Source organism: Hemicordylus capensis, chromosome 3 (genome assembly GCF_027244095.1).
Source record: "Hemicordylus capensis ecotype Gifberg chromosome 3, rHemCap1.1.pri, whole genome shotgun sequence".
Taxonomy (NCBI): domain Eukaryota; kingdom Metazoa; phylum Chordata; class Lepidosauria; order Squamata; family Cordylidae; genus Hemicordylus; species Hemicordylus capensis.
Genome location: NC_069659.1, coordinates 133,516,200 through 133,538,158, shown reverse-complemented (window position 1 = coordinate 133,538,158; position 21,959 = coordinate 133,516,200). Strand labels below are relative to the sequence as shown.

The 21,959-nt window shown below is 44.1% G+C and overlaps 1 protein-coding gene across 1 annotated transcript; it reads right to left on the bottom strand.

Moving 5' to 3' along the window:
* Nucleotides 1-1,895: 1,895 nt before the first annotated feature.
* On the bottom strand, nucleotides 1,896-21,200 carry PDCL3 (phosducin like 3). Its single transcript, XM_053310955.1, has 6 exons — nucleotides 20,951-21,200; nucleotides 13,769-13,901; nucleotides 12,125-12,215; nucleotides 7,544-7,687; nucleotides 4,649-4,857; nucleotides 1,896-3,449 (listed from the first exon to the last, which is right to left on the bottom strand). The coding sequence occupies exons 1-6, from the start codon at nucleotides 20,954-20,956 to the stop codon at nucleotides 3,304-3,306; spliced, it is 729 nt and encodes a 242-aa protein (XP_053166930.1). The 5' UTR covers nucleotides 20,957-21,200; the 3' UTR covers nucleotides 1,896-3,303.
* Nucleotides 21,201-21,959: the final 759 nt, after the last annotated feature.

Sequence of the window (21,959 nt, the reverse complement as noted above, 5' to 3'; positions counted from 1 at the left end):
TGAGTTGCCGCGGTGTGGCTCTGCGCCACAGTGACTTATGAGGAGACCCCCAGCGGGGAGGCTAAATGGAGCCTCCCGGCTCGAGGGTCTCTCCAGCATGCCCTGCACGCTCACACAGGGCATGCTAGAGCATCTGGGGCCTGCATGGCCCCCAAACTCCCCAGCCCCCGCTGGCTCCGTAACAGAGCCAGCAGTCGTGTGGGTGGCCGATTCGGCCGCCTGCAGCCGCCTGATGGGTCATCTGCGAGGAGAGAGGGCTAAGCCTGCTCTCCTCGCAAACCCCATCTCGGCGTTTCCCGCTGATTGTGGGAGCCGCCTCTTTGTCTACTCTTACAAGCCCCTGTAAAAATGCAATGCCATTCAAGTTTTTCTTAAATCAAACTTTCTATATCCACACCTTCCTCACCAATTTATGCACATTTGATTTCCCCTGGCTTTACCTGATCAATCTATGTAGATAATTGAAGCTAATAAGAGGTGAATTCTGTGGATTAATAAAAGGCTCAAAGGTATTTCGTGGACCAAAGCTCAAATGTGTTGCATACAAATGCATGGACTATAATCCCAAAGGCCTCTTTTAAAGCAGGCAAAGTGGCTCTGGCTGGGGAAATTGGGACTGGAGAAGCACAGAATGAATGCTAAATATTTCATTGCTTCAAATCCCCTCTTCAGTGACTTTCTCCCCACTTCCATAGGTTTTTAAATATGTTTTCTGTCATAATTAAAATTAAACAAGATTGTCCTGAAATACTTAATTTGCTATTTGTTTCTGAGAAGAATTTGAGAAGATTCAAATTACCTAAAACACATGTTGCCAGCTTTTTCTGACCTTTGCACAACACATCTTGTTCCACGTTAAAAAGCTACCCAGTGCACTTTTATTCACTTTGAATTCTGAAAGCAGGAACAAGAATTGAAAGTACACTATCAATTGTGAGTGATGCACCTGTTTGAATCAATGGCTGGATTTTGCTGCAGAACATGGAAGTGCTTGCCCACCTCATCATTGATCTCTGTTTTCACATATATTGTAGGCAAACCCAGCCATTTCAATCTGTAGCGTCAGAATATGCACACATAGCAGTGCACATATATTTTGCCATTCAAGCTGGGGTATTTACATTCTGGATTTCAAAATATAAAGTGTAAAATTCACTTTGCAGTTAGGTTAGTATTGAATTAACTTAAAAAGCATATAGTAAAGCTCTTCCTGCAGGTGGAGTGCATCTTGCATATTGAAAGCCTGAATGAAGCCAGCTGGTCTTGTGGTAGCAAGCATGACTTGTCACCTTAAGCTAAGCAGGGCCTGCCCTGGCTGCATACAAAAGGGAGACTAGAAGTGTGAGCACTGTAAGATATTCCCCTCAGGGGATGGAGCCGCTCTGGGAAGAGCATCTAGCTTCCAAGTTCCTTCCCTGGAATCTCCAGTATAGGGCTGAGAGAGAGATTCCTGCCTGTAACCTTGGAGAAGCCACTGCCAGTCTGTGAAGACAATACTGAGCTAGATAGACCAATGGTCTGACTCAGTATATGGCAGCTTCCTATGTTCCAAGTTCCTTCCCTGGCATCTCCAAGATAAGGCTGAGAGATTCCTGCCTGCAACCTTGGAGAAGCCGCTGCCAGTCTGTGTGTACAAAACTGAGCGAGATGGATCTATGGTCTGACTCAGTACAGTATAAGGTAGCTTCCTATGTTCCAAGGGAAAGGCTCTTCTCCCTGACATGATTATTTTCCATGTGTAGTTTAAAAACAAAACAATGTGGAACAGTATTGCAACAAGTGAACTCTCACTTTCCTTTGGAAGTAGTACAGTCCCGAATTACTTTCTGCATGTTTGAACTGGCCATTAGATTTAACTCGCCATTCAATAGAAAGTCCACCGAGCTGAATCGTCGTTGCATCTTTTTGTATCATTTTTATTACAAGGTTTACAGAGAACATAAAATATAGTCACAGCCACTGTAAAGTAGTACTTACAACTGAAGAAAAATGTATTGCTCCAATCTTTGTTCAACAGAAGGCAGGTAGAAGAAGGAAACAGAACCATTCAGCTGGGCTACTTTACATAATTACAATTACAGTATCAGTTGTGTTACAGTTTTAAATCTTTGGCTAGTGTACCGTGCCAGAGAACTCATTATCGCTGGAGTACGGCCTGTCTCCCTGCGTGTGTATGAAAAGCTGCAATGAGGCTGCTGCACTGAAGGGCAGCAGTGCTCCACGCAGGGTGCTGTAATGCACCACTCCCTGCACGGAGCCCTTACCAGTACCACCCAGCACTGCAGCCCTACCATGCAGCCTCAAGCAGCAATTCACATGTGCTCAGGGGCACAGGCAGTGCTAAGAGGGAAGGGGGAGAAACAAACACAAACCTATTGTGAGCCACTTTATTGACTAAAGAATTGCCTCTGAAGAAGAGCATTTCAGCTCGAGATGCATTAGGCAATACTGAACGTATCCATATGAAATGCATCAGTAAAAAGATATAGTTAATCTACCAGCAGCTTTGAGAGTCTTCCTCCACTTTTCATTTGTGCAAGCAGCGCTCAAGCCAGCCATACACAGTACGTGAGCCAGTCTGGTGTCATTTTTGAGATCATATAAGAAACTGCATCTCAAGTTAGATGATAAATAAGTTCTGAGAGCTTTCTGGATTTAAACAAATTTGCTACAATAACCTATCCTGAACCTACAAAACATTTCATCTGCAGTTCAGAGATCTTGGTGGTACAATGGACAAATGGGGAAAAAAGTATTCAGTACAGTCTTTGACGCATCAACCATAGACCTTTATTTGAGATCAATCAATTATCTTTATTATGGTCATAGACCAGCATACTTTATTTGAGAATTCATCTTGCCTCATGACCAGTTTCTGACCATGGTCATTAGCTGTTAACTTTTGTTACAGCATAAAAATGACCAAGCACTCTGGGGGTTTAAATGACTGTCGTCCATGGGTAAAGAGTGTCATACCACCAACCACTGGTAAGGGAATAACACCATATACACAAGCAGTACCATGGGGGTCAGGTCACTGTCAGAGTTAATTCCTGTTGAAAATGGTCACAACTAGTGGCAGTTTAATGATGATTCTTTAGGACACATTTTATACTCCTCCACTCAATTTGCCCCTCTGGGAGCCTATAATCAATTTCAAAACATTATTGAAAAAAATAAATACCACCATTGGTATTTAGGCTGCAATCCCACGCACTTTTACTTGGAAGTAAGTCTCATTAAGTTCAGCCACACTGAGTAACTCCACATAGTATCAACTGGCACAGTGCATATATAAATGCCTTAGTCATCTTCTGAGTCACTGTCTTTGCTCCTTGTTGGAACAGAACACTTGATTGAAGTCATTAGCTGGTCCTGGATCTGCTTCCTGGGGTTTTCCTCCAGGTCTGTCTTGATGGCGCCTGACTCAGAAATCTTCCATTCCAATTCTAAATGCAAGAGAGAAAGAGAAAGGATATATTATGGTGACATACAAAGTTGAAGGGAAATGAGTCTCACAGTGTTCCTGATCTTTTGGACACACACTTCCATCTGTCATCTTCTATCCCACTTTCACTACAGTGCTACGTTCCACACAACCTCATTCAAGCTGTCTTGAAAATGTAAATCCACTAACTGATGATGCACCCCAGCTGTTCAGAGTACTAAAGCTGGACAAAAACAAGTTCATCTTCATAATTCTGTTGTCAGGGGAGGTAGCAGATTGCAAAAGATGCAAATGAAATATTAGCTATGTTAACTCTAGAAAATATGCAAATATTTTTAAAACCACATATACCTACTACGTCCTCATTACTCTTTGCTTATTTATTTACTGTGAAAACACAGAAATGCTTCCCACCGAGCAGCAAGACTTAATGGAACCCAAGGCTGCAATCCTAAATACACTTATCAGAGGGTAAGCCCTACCGAAGTCAGTGGCACTTATCTCCAGATAAACAGTTTAGGATTGTACTGTAGATTTATTATCCTTCTTTAAAGCGGACAAAAAGCTCCTTATCACAGCAACAGAAGTAACTTTTGATTAATTGCATCAACTAGAAAGAACAATATGGTTTGATTTCACATCAGTTCTGGTCACAGTAGACAGGCAATATTTATATAGCACTTTTTCAACAACAACAACAACAACAGTTCTCAGAATGGTTTCCACAGCAAAAAGGACAACCCAAAAAGGAGACGGAGTCTAAAAGGAATCACAAGGGAGCCAACAGCAATAGCCACTGGGAGGGATGCGATGATGGGCTGCATAAGAGCAGTCACTCTTTCCCTTCAACCTACAAGAGAGCCTCCACTTTAAAAGCAGCCTCTTTGCCCAGTTAGCAGGGGTTGCTAGCAATGGAATCTGGCATTTAGCCCCAAGGCAGGGGTGGGCAACCTTGACCCTTCAGCTGTTGAACTACAACTCCCATCACCCCCAGACACAGCACATTGTGGCTGGGGATAATGGGAGCTGTACTTCAACAACAGTTGGAGGGCCAAGATTACCCACCCCTGCTCTAGGGGGCACAGCCAAAGGAAGCCCAGCCCAATCTAAGTTGCCCTACCAATGTAGCCAGCCAGAAATAAGTGCAAATATGGTACAGTAATGTGGTTACAATTCTGTACCTTTGCAATTTTTACTTACCATCTTTTGTCAGGTTCATGCCTCCAAACACCAGAGGCCCAATAAACTGGGCCTTGATATCCCCTTTGAGGTAAACAAAGATTGTGGGAAGGTTCCTATCAGGATAGTTGGGTATGCAGGTTGTAGAAATGGCTTTGACAAACTTGACATCTGGAAACTTCTTTGCAAGTTCACTTAAGTGTTGGTTTATCAAGGCACAGAGGGGAATACTTCACAAAAGAAAAAGAAAAAAATATATATGCAAGAGCCATACCATGTATGTTCAAAATATTACTTGCAGAAATTTCTGTAATAGCCTACAAGACATATGAAATGCTCCTATTAGCCTCACAAATGTGTTACTAGCTGCATTACTTAATCCATTAAGTGGTTTGATCAAACACCTTTTGTTTGACTAAAAAGGTCCTCATGATTAACACACACACCACATCTATCAGTTCAATGTTAATATAACTACTTATAAAAAAACCCATTCATCTATATCACTCATGACCTTTCCATGTAGGCCAAGACAGTAGCCTCTGATCCAAGTGGGATCAGGGAGTGGCAGTTTCCAAGCACCTGCACATGTGTATCACCTGCCCACCCACTGCCAGCAACCCTCCTCATCCCATTCAGACAAGCTGTTCATTTCCACCTCCTCATCCTGCTGTCCTCTCCTCATCCTTCTTTCATTCACCCAGCTTGAGTTAGGAATGCCACTTGTTACCACTGCCTGGCTTGGTGCCCTAGCCTACAAGTGCCTATGCATCACCACTGCTGCTACAACAACCGCATAGACTGAGAATGCTGAGCAGCCCATGCAGTGGGGAGGGGCATCATGTTGTCCTTTGCCTCAGGCAGCAAAATATCTTGGACTGCCCCAGTTTCCCTACCCTCCTTCTCACAGAGGAGGAAATGCCTCTTTTAAAACAATGGTTGCTGTGACAAATACAGAAATAATCTAGACACACAGCATTTCCCCCCACCTTTCAAAAACAACTATTTTGTTCAAATGCAAATTTAATTAAATAATCAACGAAATCATCTGCACACAACCAACCAACTAAAAGTTCTTCAAATCAGGTGACAGTCCTAATAGCTAGTCCACGAAAGTGACCACTAGCCTGTCTGTGCATGCATATCATTGGTGGCACACTGACAGCCAGAGAGATTAAATAAGCATCATAATCTAACTCTTTTCCAATTCAAAACAAGTTTCTCTACTTAGTCATCTGCAAGAGAGATTCTTACACACCACAGATCGCTAGGCCAGTGGCTATTAATATGGTTAATATGAAAGGTCACTGCCACATATGTACAAACCACATCACAGCCAAAAAAGCTGGTTTTAACCTCTAAAGCCTTATATGGCTTGGGTTCAGTGTTCCCTCTAACAGGGATTCCCAGACAACGTTGACTACAACTTCTGGCATCCCCAGCTGCAATAGCCTTTGCTTGGGGGTGATTTTTATTTATTTAAAATATTTCTATACCGCCCAAAACTTGTGATTATAGGAGTTGTAGTCAACAACATCTGGGAATCCCTGTTAGAAGGAACACTGCTTGGGTTGCAGGTACCTAAAGGATCTGTTTCTCCTACATGGTCTCCCCAGGGAGAGCAAATGTGAGCCTGATACTACATTTAACTTTTAGCTACCAGAAGCATTTCCTGATGGAGCTTTTAGCTCGCTTCTCCAGAATGGAGGATGTGCCAGATTTACCCAAAGTCCCTGTGAGCTACCGGGAAGCACGTCACACACAATTTGGATTTTTCATTGTGCATTAGAGCGTAGCCCGATTTATGTCCGGGGTAAAAAATATCCACTTTTTGGGGCTGGTTTTTTGTGTGCAAATTCAAACTCGCTGAAAAGCCTTGCAGTAAACCCGTGGTAAAGCCTGCTGTCTGTTAATGTTCCTGGTGAAGATTTTACTTTATTTACCCAGACTTTTAAAAAAAAATTGACAGTGGATATTGCTTTCCTGTCTGTTTCAGCTTCTGTTTTATCACTTATAAGTGCTCTGCATTTTTTCATTGTTTTTGTAAGCTGCCTCAGAAATTGTATAATTGAAAGGATAGTTTAAAAAAAAATACTTCAAATAAATTCAAGTTGTTCTCGCAATAACTAATCTGCCTTATTTCCTTTCACTATTTCTACAACTAGACTAAGTTTGGTCCAAATCAGTTAGGCAGTTTACAAGTTAACCCACGTGCTTCAAACATTCATGAGTCCACCATCTCGTACTGGGGTGGATGACATCATCACAAACTACGCTCTTGAGGTGTCCCTATGTGTCCCTACGCCTGTAGCAAATTTGGCTCAAATCGTTTAGGCGGTTCACAAGTTAGCCCACTTGTTCCTCAAGATTCACATGTCTGCCATCTTGAACGGGATGAATGACATCACAAACTATGCTGTTGAGGTGTCCCTACAGCTGTACTTGATTTGGTTCAGGCATTGCAAAGTTGATTGTGGGGGACAGTGGACACATACAGACAAACGGAACGCTGAGTGATCTCATAAGCCTACTGGAAAGTAAGCTAAAAAATGGAAACAATTCTATTTTTCACCAGAATGCCTGCTATAACAAAGGAAATAGGCTGAAAAGCTTCCCTTACCCAATTTAAAATGTTTCCCCAGATTTTTCCTCAATATATATCTACCCTATTTCCTAGGTAACTCAGTGATACTGCAAGAATGATGAAGCAAAGCACACTGAATGTGAGCTCACTGAATTGTAACTGAAATGATGAATTATTTTGTTGTTGCTCAGCAATACCAGTGACCTCAAAGGGCAAAGGAGACTTCTCTACAGCATGAGCAGTTGCTAAACTCATTGAGCTATTCTCAGAAAAAAATACCATGTCTTGCAATCTCAGATGCTAATAGGAGAAATCTTGAAATAGTTACTTACCCTTGCTTGTATAGGTGCAACACCACCCATATATCCTTGCTAGCTCTGGTAATTTCTTGGACATAATCTTGTCCCGAAATCTCTAAAACTTGTCCAAACTTATTTTTTAGTTGAGTCGCCTTCCACTCGGCTAATCGTTGCTGCCTGCACCAAGGAGAGGAGATGGAAGAGAGAGAATGTCAATATTGGTTTTGAGACCATCCATGCATTCTCCATTTTCAAAGCACTTCACATCCATTGTCTAAGTAATATTATTTACACCCATCTTCTAAGATAGGTCAGTAGCATTATCCATATACTTCAGATGGGGGAGCAGGAAAGCTGCAAGAGAATAGCTTGCCTATGGCTACTCAGTGAGATCATGGCAGAGACAAGATTTGAACCAACAACTTCCAGGTTCACAGCTCAACCTCAGTGCCAAATGAGATGCAAGGCTAATTACATTGAGGACAGGAGAGCTGGTCTTGTGGTAGCAAGCATGACTGGTCCTCATAGCTAAGCAGGGTCTGCCCTGGTTGCATATGAATGGGAGACTTGATGTGTGAGCACTGCAAGATATTCCCCTCAGGGGATGAAGCCGCTCTGGGAAGAGCAGAAGGTTTCAAGTTCCCTCCCTGGCTTCCCCAAGATAGGGCTGAGAGAGATTCTTGCCTGCAACCTTGAAGAAGCCACTGCCAGTCTGTGAAGACAATACTGAGCTAGATAGACCAATGGTCTGACTCAGTATATGGCAGTTTCCTATGTTCCTATGTACATTGTTTGTCCCTGCAATATTTGTTAAACGGGGCTGGGGGAGCCGTAGTGGGAGCAAGACTGGAGCCTCAGCAGTAGGACCAGTCCTAAGATAAACAGAACCCTCCTCACTTCAGCTAGTTAATCAGTGTTGTCAAGTGGTGTGGCTTGTGCAAGGTTGTGAAACCTAGCAGTGTAAAAAATGCCCTACAGGCTTTCCCAGCAATGCCCATGAAAAGGGTTCAGGACCCTCTCATTAGTTTGCTGCCAGTGCTTTTCTGCTCCACTTCTGGCATCCCACACTGAAAACTCACAGGCCTTCTACAGCTTCCTTCTACCCTTTCTTCCTAGCTCACTGCAGACAGTATACTCAACAAACAGCGATCCACCAAGTCTCTTCAAGTAGGTGCCCTGAGCAAGTGCCTGGCTTGCCCACCCGAAGGCTAGTTGTGCTCAACAGAGATGAAGGGTTAAAGTCTTCCTTCATCTCCACCACAGTCCCAGTTATGCTCAGGTCCCCAAACAACATCGAGCTTGGCCATTAGTCGTCATACAATGCTAGGTTTCCCCTTACTATATAAAAATGAAATGGGAAGGGGGCAAGAGACTTAGGGGGAAAGAAAAGTTGCATTCTTGGCTAAAATGGAACAAAATGTAATAAAAAGGGCAGTGTGTGTGTGTGTGTGTGTGTGTGGAGGGGGAGGCGTTAAAAGGGAGAACTTGCTTTACTATCAATCTCCAGGAGCAAGAATACAATTTGTGCTCCTGTCTTCAGTTCCCCTACAGCCATCACTGGGGCATACCTCTACCCTGGCTCTGGACTGGGGCCATATCCATATGACTGTGTGCGATATGAGCAACCAATCACCACTCAAGTGTTAGGAAAGCTGATGCATCAGCTTTCCTTACAAGGAGCTTCTCTGGCTGAGGCAGACAGCTCTGTCTCCTTTGGAAAATTTAGGATAGTGCCTCTGTTGTAGAGCCCAAGCCTGTATCTGTGCTGGCATAGCCAAAAGATGTATGAAAACAGGTTACCTAACTGCAGTCTTTAATAAGTTGTTCCACTAAAGTCAATGAAGTTTACATCCAAGGAGATTAGGACTGCCAATCTAGTTTACTTTAATATCACATCTCAGTTACAAATTATGAGATCCAATTTCACAGACCCTGCAGGCTTAGTGAAATTAGATTTATTATCAGTGAATGTCAATATCACAGTGTTCTATTGATTTATAAACAGAAGAAGAGCAGGGAATAGTGGAGAAATAGCTACTGGCAACTTTGCAACACTGAGCAGTCACTAAAGACAGGTAATTTTATTTCCAATATTCATTTTCTATATGTTGACAGCTGAGGTGTATGTAATGAACCTCAGAGCTGAACTAGAAGTAATTAGTAAGGCCAGATTTTTAAAAAAGAAATACTTTCAGAAGCTATAAGAATCATAGCAGACTCAAAGATCAGTCCTAATGAGATGGCCCTACCTACAGAGACATGAAAAGTTCTTAAAATAACTCCCACTGTCACCAAGTACGTACTGTCCACTCTTCCTGATTTCCTGTCATTTTTAGCCTCTACTCCTATAGAAAAAAATCCATCAAGTGTAGATACTGCAAATATGATTTCAAATTATATTGCCAAATCTACTGCTTCTCCATTGCCTATTGCAACAGTCACATATACAGTCTTCACATGGAAGCCAGAGTGGTGCAGTGGTTAGTGTTAGACTAGCACTAGGGAGACCTGGGTTCAGGTCTCCTACTCACTGGATGACCTTGGCCCAGTCAGTCTCCTTTTCAGCCTAACTGTCCTCACAAGGTGGTTGTGGGGATAAAATAAGCGTGTGTGTGTGTCTTCATTATTTATTTATGTAAACCACTTTGGGAACTTTTGTTGAAAAGCCATATATAAACATTGGTACCAGTAGTAGCAGCATATATATGAACCATGTACATCAAACTAAGATCCTTGGAAGAAAGGCAGAAAAACACATGCATCATAAATGAAAGGAAATCTGCTGAGCCACACAAATTGCTCACCCCTGTGAACTTGGCCTGCCCATATCAAGAATAAACTGGTCCTTAGATTACAATCAACAAATCTTCCATGTCCATGAAATATTTCAATCTTTGTATTTTCATGTGTACTCGGTAGTCAGTAACCCTATTTACAAAGCTCCAGCCTAGTTTGGAACATGGGGAACAACAATCAGAATGTTGTGGTTATATTTCCTTTTGAGGAAAAGGCATTCTTCTCTCTCTCTAGCAATGCAAGCAAGAGAGACAGGAGCGCTCTTTAACTCTCTCCTTAGGGATCACTTCTTCATTAAAGCCTCACTGAAGCACACTAGTCTCCCCTTTGTAACATCTCCACTAGAAGCATTCTGGCGCCTCTTTGGGGAGGCGCCAAAATGTTTCAGCGCAGGAGTCTCTTAAGAGGCAGCAGGGCCGGACTGGGGGCACTGAGAGGGTGGGGGGAAGTATGTGGGGAGGGGCCAGGTTTTGAGCAGAAGGGGTACTTCAGGGTGGGAGTTGGGGCGCAGGGGTGGGGCGGGGCACACCAGGTGGGGCAGGGCAGGTGGGGCACACCGGGAATATGCCCTGTTGCCCTAAGGGCAGTCTGAGCCTACTTCTCACGACCAATCAGAAGGAAAGGAGGTGGGGCTCTCCAGACAGGGAGAGGGGGAAAGGGGAGCCGGGCAGCTGGCGCGGGGAGAGCCCAGTGAGCGCAGCAGGGTGCACCAGGTGAGGGTGCACCGGGAAAATGCCCTGCTGCTCAGTAAGCCAGTCTGAGCCTGGCGGGCAGGTCCTACCTGCCCGTCCCTCAAGCCCCCAGCGGCCTGCCGTGGTGCTATTGCTATGGAAAAACTTCCATGCAAGTGAAAGCTTGTGCCACTTGCCCCTCTAAAATGCAACGCTGCGGTGATGGGATGCATCTGCAGCATCCCTCACGTGGCGTCGGCACGTAAATGGTGTTGGCGCATGCATCTATGCCATTCACGGAGCCAGCATGCTGTTGCTGAGACGGTCTGTATCCAGGTTCACTTTTAACAAGAACACTTACAGTCATCCATACAAACATATGTACACCTAAATGCATGTACAATTTAAGCCTCATTCAGACATTACAAAAAAGAGCCCAAGCCTCCTGATCACAGAAGTGTCTGTCATCACGGATGTGGCATTTGCCTTTTCAGACCAACACCACCATAAATGTGAGTGGTGGCCTCTGGGGCTGAATGACAGGGCTGGACCGGGCCTTCTGGCCCTGTCCGAGGTGCTATACGCAGGTAAAGGTAAAGTGTGCTGTTGAGTCGATGTCAACTCCTGGCACCCACAGAGCCCTGTGGTTGTCTTTGGTAGAATACAGGAGGGGTTTACCATTGCCTCCTCCCATGCAGTATGAGATGATGCCTTTCAGCATCTTCCTGTACCACTGCTGCCCAATATAGGTGTTTCCCATAGTCTGGGAAACATACCAGTGGAGATTCAAACCAGCAACCTCTGGCTTGCTAATCAAGTTATTTCCCCACTGCGCCATTAGGCAGGTACACAGTCTCTTTTTCTTAACCTCTGAATAGGGCTACATTCCAGGACTCCTCTCTGCACTTAAAGTAAACTGCAAGTTCTCTAGACAAGCACTGCATTATTTTTATTTTCTGTTCAGCACCTCACACTGTAACTATTAAATAAAGATGCTTTTGGAGTTTATTAGTGACTCTGTTTGAAAATAGTTGTATGTTTCATACAGACTAGCCCCTTTAATGACATTTATTCCAGGTAACATAGGATGAAGTCCCAATACTAAAAAATCTGACAGTTGGTGGAATGTTATACAGAGTGCTCTCACCTGTACATTTCAATAGCACGCTCATCTTCCTCACTGAATTCATCTTCATTTTCTTCTAGGTCCTCCAGGGTCATATCTTCATAAGTTTTCACTGATTTGTGGAAAATAAAAGATCATCAGAAGAAAACCAAGCCGGGGGGGGGGGGAGATTCCTCATAGATAAGCCTTAGCTGATTAATTCCAAGCAATTGATCAATTCCAGATAAGTAACCTTGGTAATACAGGGTCAGTTTACATGTGAGACATATTTGCATCACTCATTTATATTTGCAGAGGTAAACATTATAAAGCTTATGCCCTCAGAGAATTATGATTAAAGCTTAGCCCTCATAGAGTTCAATTATGCACCATACTGAGGCTATTCACATGAGTGTGCAAAACCAGGCTAAGGGAGCCCAGGTTCTGCAAGCTCGTATGAACCACTGGGATCGCGCCCAAGCCTGGTGGGTACATGAGGGCAAACCCGCCTATGAAACCTCCTGCTAAAATCCCGGCACCCCGACCCCAGGAGCTGCAGCAGGAGCTGCTGCTTGTCTGGGCAGGCAATCCGCCCGCCCAGGGACTGACAACCAATCGTCTGCAGGGAAGGTAAGTTTAACCCTCCTTCCCCACAGGCAGCCCACGAGCTCTTCTCACCGATTGTGAGAAGAGCTCTACTGCCTCATTAATTCTGCTCCCACAACTTTCATCCAAGATGCATTCATTTGTTACAAGACTACAACTCCCACTGAGCCAATTCTTATTTTAGGCAGCAATCATCAGCTGCCCTTCTAAATGATGTACAATATGGAAGGCAATTAGTCCACACCAAGGGCTACATACTTGTTCAATAAAAAGGGTTTTAACAACCAGGGTTTTGGCATTCCACAGGGCCAAATAAATCACTCCAAAAAATAGCATTTCCTTGTCTGATGGTACTCCAAGGCTGCTTAATAAACCACACAATTGGATCTAAAAGTTGCATCAGGTGACGTAAAGGTGCACCAGCCAAGTTCTAGATCACATTATTACTGACATCATGTGTAAGATTTTCATAGACATTTATTACAGACAACACAGGCTTGCGTAATTTGCAGATCACACTTTCTGCAAAGACTACTGGGGAATCCTATTTTAAAAGGTACTTGTTTTTACTTAAGACACTTTGTACATTCACCCATGAGCTAGAAGGAAAATAATAATTTACAATGATGCTTAGATGCAGCAGTGACCAATAAATCCCTAAAAAGTAACAACCACAGAAACCGAGTGAATTGGAACACAGTTGGCATCGAGAACTTGTGAACACCTCCCTTCACACCATTACTAGATAAACTAGGCATCTGGATCTAGACTAAGTTCATCAGTTGTCCATCCCTGTAGATTAACTGTGCTCTTCAAATGCTAACTCATATAAGTAAGGGCCTTCCTTGGGAGTTAGCTCACCAAAGTCTGATGCTGTCTGAATGCTGCTCAGGGATGGTGCTTTGCAAAGACTAATCTTATTCTTCACAAATCACAGGAGAAACCCACCCTTCTCCCAGGCAATGCAAAATGTAGTGAGTGAGTGCACAAGGCCCACTGAAGTTCACAGGGTGTGTGACTTCATTGTGAAGGCTCATATATTCTGAAGTGGTAAACAGCTCCCCAAACTGGGCTCCTCACCAACTGATTGTTGCTGGAGGAGCTGCTGCTCCCTCTCCTCTTCTGCCTGTTCCTGCTCTTTCAGCTTTTCTTTTGAAGGAAGGATGCCCTTCTTACGTAGGATGTCATTCCACTCGGTGTCTGCATTAGGATCCTAGAACAAACAAGGTTATGAGACAGATATGGTCAGATTCCAAATTTGCAACTAGAATTCATGCTTCCACAAGGCTGAGATTAAACAGGAGGTGCCCTGCTAATGATAAGAGGTGAGATGATCAATTGGCTGGGCTCAGTGCTACCCCCAGTGCATTTTTCATTGTGGTGCATCAGCCACAGCTATTGCCACTGCCCTTCACTCCTCCCCACTCCCTGCCATTCTGGGCCCTCTGTCTCTTCAAAAGGCAGAGAGGGCAGAGAAGTTAGAGGGACACAAGGTGAGAAAACACACTTCCTGCCACTCTGCCTTCCCTGCTCGTAAGCAGAGAGCAGGACACAGAGAGGAAGAGGAGCAGGAGTAGTGGTGGCTACTACCACTGCAACAACCAGGTGGGAGCTCACTTTTCCTCCAAGGGCCAGATCAGGAGCTCCCCATCCAACCCCGTGCAAAGGGTCTGTGCAAGGAGGGGGGGGTGAGGGCAACCTTCCTTCTTTGAGCACAGCCCTTGCAAGGCTTTGGAATGTGAGTTAAGGAGAGGAGCCTGCTTGCTGCCAGCATCTTCTTGTTGCCCGATCCTCTTGCAAAAGGTGGCCAAAGCAATGAGAAGAGGTTGCCAGGAAGCAGCCTCCTCTCCTCAACTCAGGGGAAGAGAGCAAGGTGAAGCAGCATTTTAAACCTCACCTCAGTCTCCCAAATTCCTTGGGCACCCCAGATATTAAACTACTACACTCTATGTTTGGCTCTTGTTCTTTAGGATGGATTGAAAACCACCAGCTGGCAGAGAATGTGGTGGCCTGAGTAGGTTGGTTTGCCAAGATGGGCTCATCATGCTCACCTTGTTTAGACATAAACCACCTCCAGCTGCTGGTTCAGTACATCCACTGCTTCCCTAGGATCTGATGTCCCCCAGTAGGCTCAGTATTGTCCCCCCATGCTGCTTAATGTCTACATAAAACTGCTGGGAGAGGTCATCAGGAGATTTGAACAGAAGTGTCATCAATATACAGATGACACTCAGCTCTACCTTTCTCTGTCATCAGATCCTAGGGAAGCAGTGGATGTACTGAACTGGGGCCTGGAGGTGGTGATGGGCTGGATGTGGGCTAGCGAACTGAGGCTAAATCTAGACAAGACGGAGGTGCTGTTGGTCAGTAGAAAAGCCAATCGTGATAGGGTGCTTCAACCAGCTCTGGATGGGGTTGTACTGCCCTTGAAAGCGCAAGTGCACAGCTTGGGAGTGCTGCTGGACCCGGCTCTGCTTTTGGATGCTCAGGTGGAGGTGGTGGGCAGCCCACTCACCTGCCCAGATAATTGGTTTCTTTGTTGAACTGTTCTACCATTAAAAAGTTTGTCCTAATGTCCAACTTAAGTCCATTAGATCTAGTCCTGATCTCTGGGGCAGAGATGAAATTTTTGCCCCGCAGATAATTTAAGAGTGCTATCATGTTTCCCTCCCATTCCTCTTTTCTTCAGACAAACATATCCACTTTCTTCAACATTTCCTCATAGGGTTCATTTTCCAGACTGCTGATCATCTTTTATCACCCTCCTCTGAATCCATTCCAATTTGTCTACATCCTTAAGGTACTATGTCCAGTTCTCAGCACCAGGGTGGATTTGATTTAAATCAAACTGATTTAAATCATGATTTAAATCACTAGCAGGGTGGATAAAAATTTAAAAAATCTAATTTAAATCAAAAAAATCCGATTTAAATCAAAAAAATCCAAATTTTTTGATTTAAATCATTTTTTTGATTTAAATCGGATTTTTTTTATTTTTATCCACCCTGCTAGTGATTTAAATCGTGATTTAAATCAGTTTGATTTAAATCAAATCCACCCTGCTCAGCACCACATTCCAGATGGTCCAACTAGTATGCAATAAAGTGAACTATTACTTCTTGTGCTTTAGAAACTATGGTAGGTCACTGACCAGGCAATTTTTTTTTTTGCTTAGATTACACTTATCTTCTTTATATATAAAAGCTTTAGGACATATGTAACAAATCCCATACTATGTGGCACATCTCGCGAGATTTCCTGCCAGGGCAGAAAAGCACCGCAGGGGGAGCCTCTCTCCAAGGAGAGGGAGGTTGAGGAGGCGACGGTGGTGCCACTGCAAGCCGGCAGGAGAGCACATGTCAGCTCCACCTGCCTAGCTCCTCATGAAGAGGACGGCTGAGCAGGCAGCGAAACCGGGGCTGAAGGGATGGGGGCGCAGGAGAACAAACTGGCTGAAGGGGTGTGGGGGAGAGAACCAACAACTGGCTGAAGGGATGGGGGGAGAGAACCAACAACTAGCAGAAGAAATGGAGACGAAATGAAGACAGGGCAGGGAGCCAGATCAGTTGTGGCGTGGGGGGGTGGGGAAGACAATGAGAACTAAGGGTGCAGATGCTCCACACCAGGTCAGCTAGTATATATTTAATGTGCTTGCAAAAGTAAAACAAAAGTTTGACATTGTAGGATTTCAACTTCAAACATTATTCATTTTATTGAATAATTACCATATATGGTAAATCTGCATTTAGGAAATTTGAATCTGAGAAAGATCTTCTGCTTCTCTTGTTGTTTTGGAATTATTTATCTGTTTACTGAGTGTTAAAAGTGAGAATAAGTTAAAATATGATTATATTTAGAATTTCTTCTAAAAAAAACCCAAAAATTAAACCTTATTTGAACTTTCTCATAAATGTTTAGTTATTTGAGCTTTCCTGTAAATGTAATCAATGCAACATCACTTTACCCAGTCAGCAACAGGCCTCACTTTCGAGTGTTTATACACACACACACACACACACACACACATATACACACACACACATACACACACACACATACACACACTTACTTTTATATGTATTTATTCGTTGTTAAATTTATACCCCGCCTTTCATTAAGAAAATCCCAAGATGGCTCACAATAAAATTTAAACACACAATTATAAAAAAGACACATTAAAATATTGAGCTAAAAAGTATAAAAACAAATCTGATTTTTTAAAAAACCACAAGCATAAAAACAGTACAAAATACAACAAGAAGCAGTGGAGACAATCATATAAAAGCCTGGGTAAAATGCCACAATTTGACATGCTTTCTAAAAACTGTGATGGAGACTGAGAAGCAGATACCCACTGGGAGAGCATTCCAGAGTCTGGGGGCAGCAACAGAGAAGGCCCTGTCCCAAGTGCACAACAACCTAGCCTCCCTCATTGTCGCCCCATCAGATGACCTTGTCAAGCGAGCAGCAACCTTTAGAGCAGGCAATCCCTCAGGTATCCCAGGCCCAAACCATTAAGGGTTTTAAAGGTAAAAACCAGCACCTTGAATTGGACCCAGAAATGAACTGGCAGCCAGTGCAACTCTTTCAGAATGGGTGTGATGTGCTCCCACCGGGCAGCTCCAGATAAAACCCTAGCTGCCGCGTTTTGCACTAGCTGCAGTTTCCGGATAGTCTTCAAGGGCAGCCCATGTAGAGCACGTTACAGTAATCCAGCTGTGATGTGACTAAGGCATGCCAGATCTGCCTTCTCAAGAAAGGGACGCTGCTGGAGCACTAGCCGAAGCCGTGCAAAGGCACCCCTGGCTACCACCTCCACCTGAGCTTCCAAAAGCAGAGCCGGGTCCAGTAGTACCCGCAAGCTGCGTACTACACACACATACACACACACACATATTAAAGGGAGGAGTTCTGTATTAGATACCAATGAAGACAATACTATTAATTAAGAAGAACATTATATCTATATTTTAAAGGGACATTTATTTTATTTATTTATTTATTTAACATACTTTTATACCTCCCAAAACTTGCCTCTCCATTCCAAAACTTATGACATAATATGAATTCCCTCCTGCACAGTATAGTTTCAGCTGCTTTTCTTACAGTGTGGGTTCCAGGTTTTCAAGTGTATGTTAAATGCAACGTCATATTACTTGCACATTCTTTTTTACTCTCTGAACCACAGAGACAGAAAGAGTAAAATAGATACATTCTGCCTTTTATTTTGATTGGAGATCTCAACTGATTTTTGTAAGAGTATGGAGTATCTGTATTCAATTGAGTGCTAACTTTGGGTTTGATGGCATTTAGAGGGTGTGACACAGGGGACAATTTAACCAGATTCACCTTTGTTGCAGTTTAAAGGGTCTTGCGTGTGTTTGGCCGGGGTATATTTTGCTGCATGGTCTGTTTTCAATACAAATGTGATTTACAGGGCAATCCTATATTTGATTAACACTCACTACTAGATGAAGACAGGGTTGCTATCAAGTCCACTTACACCAGCAGAGGCTTAAGATACATCAATATCAAGGACTGACTCCAACTGTGCTTCACAGCTGTGCCAGTGTGACTGCAATATCAGCTGGTACAAGGGACAAAAAAGGGCAGCAGCAGGGTGCAACAGCAGAGCAGCAGGACTTAGTAGGAATGCTATGCTCATTTCCTCACAGGCTGGTCCCTTCCCAGTGATGGCATAATACTGCAGCAGCAAGAGAAGTGGTGCAACTTAAAAAACATTCCCGCTGAAGTTAATGGAGAACCATAAATGAGTGCCCCCACTCCTCCCTCCTCCACTCCACAGCCACAACAGGAGACTAGGATTCCAATAAAAGCCCTCTACAGATGTTGCGACCAGCCTGAATGCAGGGAGAGGAGAAGGTGCCAGCTAACCAGATCTCCCGCAACAATATACTCCCTGGCCATACCTACAAATGTCCCGGCATCCTGACACACGTTAAATGTAGGGAGAGTTTCTCACCGAATTTGGGAAACCTGGCCAGTCAGGGTGAGCACAGGTTGGTGCAGGGAGCATGCATAGTAGGCACTCTCCCATTCCTGCCCCCCACCCAACACATTCAGACTAAATTCCAAACAAGGCTCCATTCTGCAGCCAATCATAGCACACTACTAGCTAGGGAATGCACATCTCAGACAAGGTACACAGCTTGGGATTACATCACAATGCCTTTGTATTTAATTAGAACACACAAGTGGAAACTAGTAAAAGGGCACCTTTGCACAAAACACAAACGAGCAAGGCCAACAACAAAATAGAAGGCGCTTATTGCTAACATTTATCTTCTCAGAGTCCCTGTGGGGATTTTGCTCAGGACTCTAGATACAATTGCACAACAGGAACCTTGACTTCACTCCTTCGGTTGTACTATGGTTAGCTGGCACCTTCTGAACCAGGTTCCCAATCTTGAGTCCCCAGATGTTGGCAAAGGCCATAGTGGCTAGGAATGATGGGTGCTGCAGTCCAGCAACATCTGGCAACCCAAGGCTGGGAACCCCTGAGCGAAACAATCCTTCCTATCTCAACAAGTTGGTGTGATGTGGGTAAACTCAGCATACACTGGGGAAAGCAACAGGGAGCACAGGCACCTTCATTGTTGAATACTAGGCACCTGTTCAAAATACCACAGGGCTGGCCAACCTGAGGCTGTTTAACTATAACTCCCATAATCCTCACCATAGTGGTCAATAGGGAAGGATTATATTGGAATTGCCTCAGGTTGGGTAAACTCATGTCCCTCGCATGATAAGAGCCAGGGAAAGGAAGCCACATAGAATCCCATGTCTGCCTCATCCTAGAAACACTTGAGGTAACAGAGGAGGGCATCTGCTAACCAGCATGACAATATAAATGCATGTGGAATAGCTTTTCTTGATCAGCATCAAGCTGACCCAGAAACTGTTCCAGATGTGTTTATGTCATTATGCTGGTTAGCAAATCCTCTCCCCGTTATCTCTGGTGTTTTCAGGGTGGACACACACAGCAGGAGGGGGGCTGGAGTTCTCCATCCCACACCACCAGCTTCTCCTGAGCTATGCCACTATTCAGGCACGATATTGTACTTGTTTCCAGATGTCTGTAGACACATCTATGTTTTTGTGTGAATGACTGTACATGCATTCTTTTTAGTTTGCCACAGCAACCTTAACTGACAACTCCCATGCTTTGGGCACATGAGTAAATTCACAAGAACCTCAACTCCCCTCATAAACAGAAGGGTTTAAGAAAATAAATAGAACAATGTAGCTGTAGTCAGCTGAAACTACAAACATAGTATTTCTCACTCTCATTCTTCCCTACCATATGCAACATGAAAATAATAAATGGATCCCCCAAACTTCACCTTGTTCTCACACAAGAAGACTTGAATTTGAAAGAACATGAGCTTCTGTCTTTAGCTTAGGGAGGAGGGCTGGTCTTGTGGTAGCAGGCATGAATTGCCCCCTTTGCCCTGGTTGCATTTGAATGAGAGACTACATGTGAGCCCGGTAGGATATGGGGCTGCCTTGAGAGGAGCACCTGCCTGCTTGCATGCAGAAGGTTTCAAGTTCCCTTTCTGGCATCTCCAAGACAGGGCTGAAAAAGAGTCCTGCCCACAATCCTGGAGAAGCTGCTGCCAGTTTGTGTAGACAACACTGAGCTAGACAGACCGATAGTCTGACTCGGTATATGGCAGCATTCTATGTTCCCATGACACTACTTTTCTGCCTGTGTTTTAACTCCTCGTCGCCGGACAGAAATGCAGTCCGAGGCGCATGCCCAGCAGTGCAGCACAAAGCGTCAGGAAGGAAAAGGGTGGAATTTAGACGCCCCCCCGTCCCCCCCCCCCCACTACAGACTTAGAAAATAATCTACGGAAAGAAAGGCAATCACGTGCGAGGTTGTGCGATCTTCCGGTTTCGTTCAGAGCAAGAACGAACATCGGAGTCCACCAGCTGAGCGGCCTAGACTGGGGAGGGCAAACCTGGTCCTCCAGCTGTTGTTAAACTACAACTCCCATCATCCACAGCCACATGGCTGGGGACGATGGGAGTTGTAGCTTAAGGACAGGAGGGAGGACCAAGTTTGCCGGCTTCTCGAGTAGGCGCTAACGCTCCTAGTACAAAGCGACTGCCAAGCTCAGCCCAGCCATCGTCCGTTCACGGCTCTCTAAAATCCCACTAAACCGATTCCAAGCTGGGTTTCTGTCCTACCAACTCCAGCCCATAAATCTACATATTGACGGTCGCCATGCAGCTCACCTGCATGGTGGGGCTTATTTGTGTCTGCGGTTGACTCCAAGCTGAAGGCTACCAAACGGGCAAATGCTCCTGAAGGCACCACGCGGGTCCCGGAATCGCCGTGCGAAGAACTTCCCAGGGAGCGGAAATCATGTAACACAGAGAACTGACACGCCTGTTTCCTTCCTGAGTTACCCTTATTAGGAGTGATCCGGGCACTTTCCCTCCGTGGTTGGAGGAGGGAGTAGTCCACCCATAGGGCTCGCTGTTCGGCCGGGAAGGGGCTGCGGGGTGTGTGTGCAATTGTACAGGTGGATGATGGGAAAGGATGTAATCAAGGGATCGTGCACATTTTCCCAACCTCCCAAGACAGCAAATTTCAATTCTTCCTAATGCTGCAGTTAAAAACCTGGTCAGTTACAAATCACAACACACGGTTGTCGGATGGGCACGTATAAATATTAAAAAATAAGGGCTTGGGGATGAGATATCCGTTTTGCACCATGCGAGCGTGAGATTCTTCTAAAAGGGACGGTCTTTATTATTATTAATAATATTATTAATTATTATAATTATTATAAATAATTATAATAATAAATATTATTATTAATATTATAATTATAAATATAATTAAATATAATTATATATTATAAAATAATTAATTATAATTATTATAAATATTTATTATTATTATTATTATTATTATTATTATTAACATTTTTGACGGGGGACGGGCACAGGGGTTGTCTCCTGTGCTTTTAACAGCCATGAACTAGTAGTGTCAAATTCCAGAAAGGGAGCTGTGTTTGCTACAGTAAAAGCAAGAAGGATTCTTTTGGCACCTAAACACAGCGGTGTAGTCGCAAATTCAGAAGTGCCTGAGCTCTCCATGACAGCCGACATAACCACACCCAACAACATCCCCATGGCCACACCCACCTAAATGGCCACACCCACTCCACTTAGATAAATGCAATATTTTTGTGGAGTTTTCTCATAAGATTATGGATAATTAAGATAAGAAGAAAAA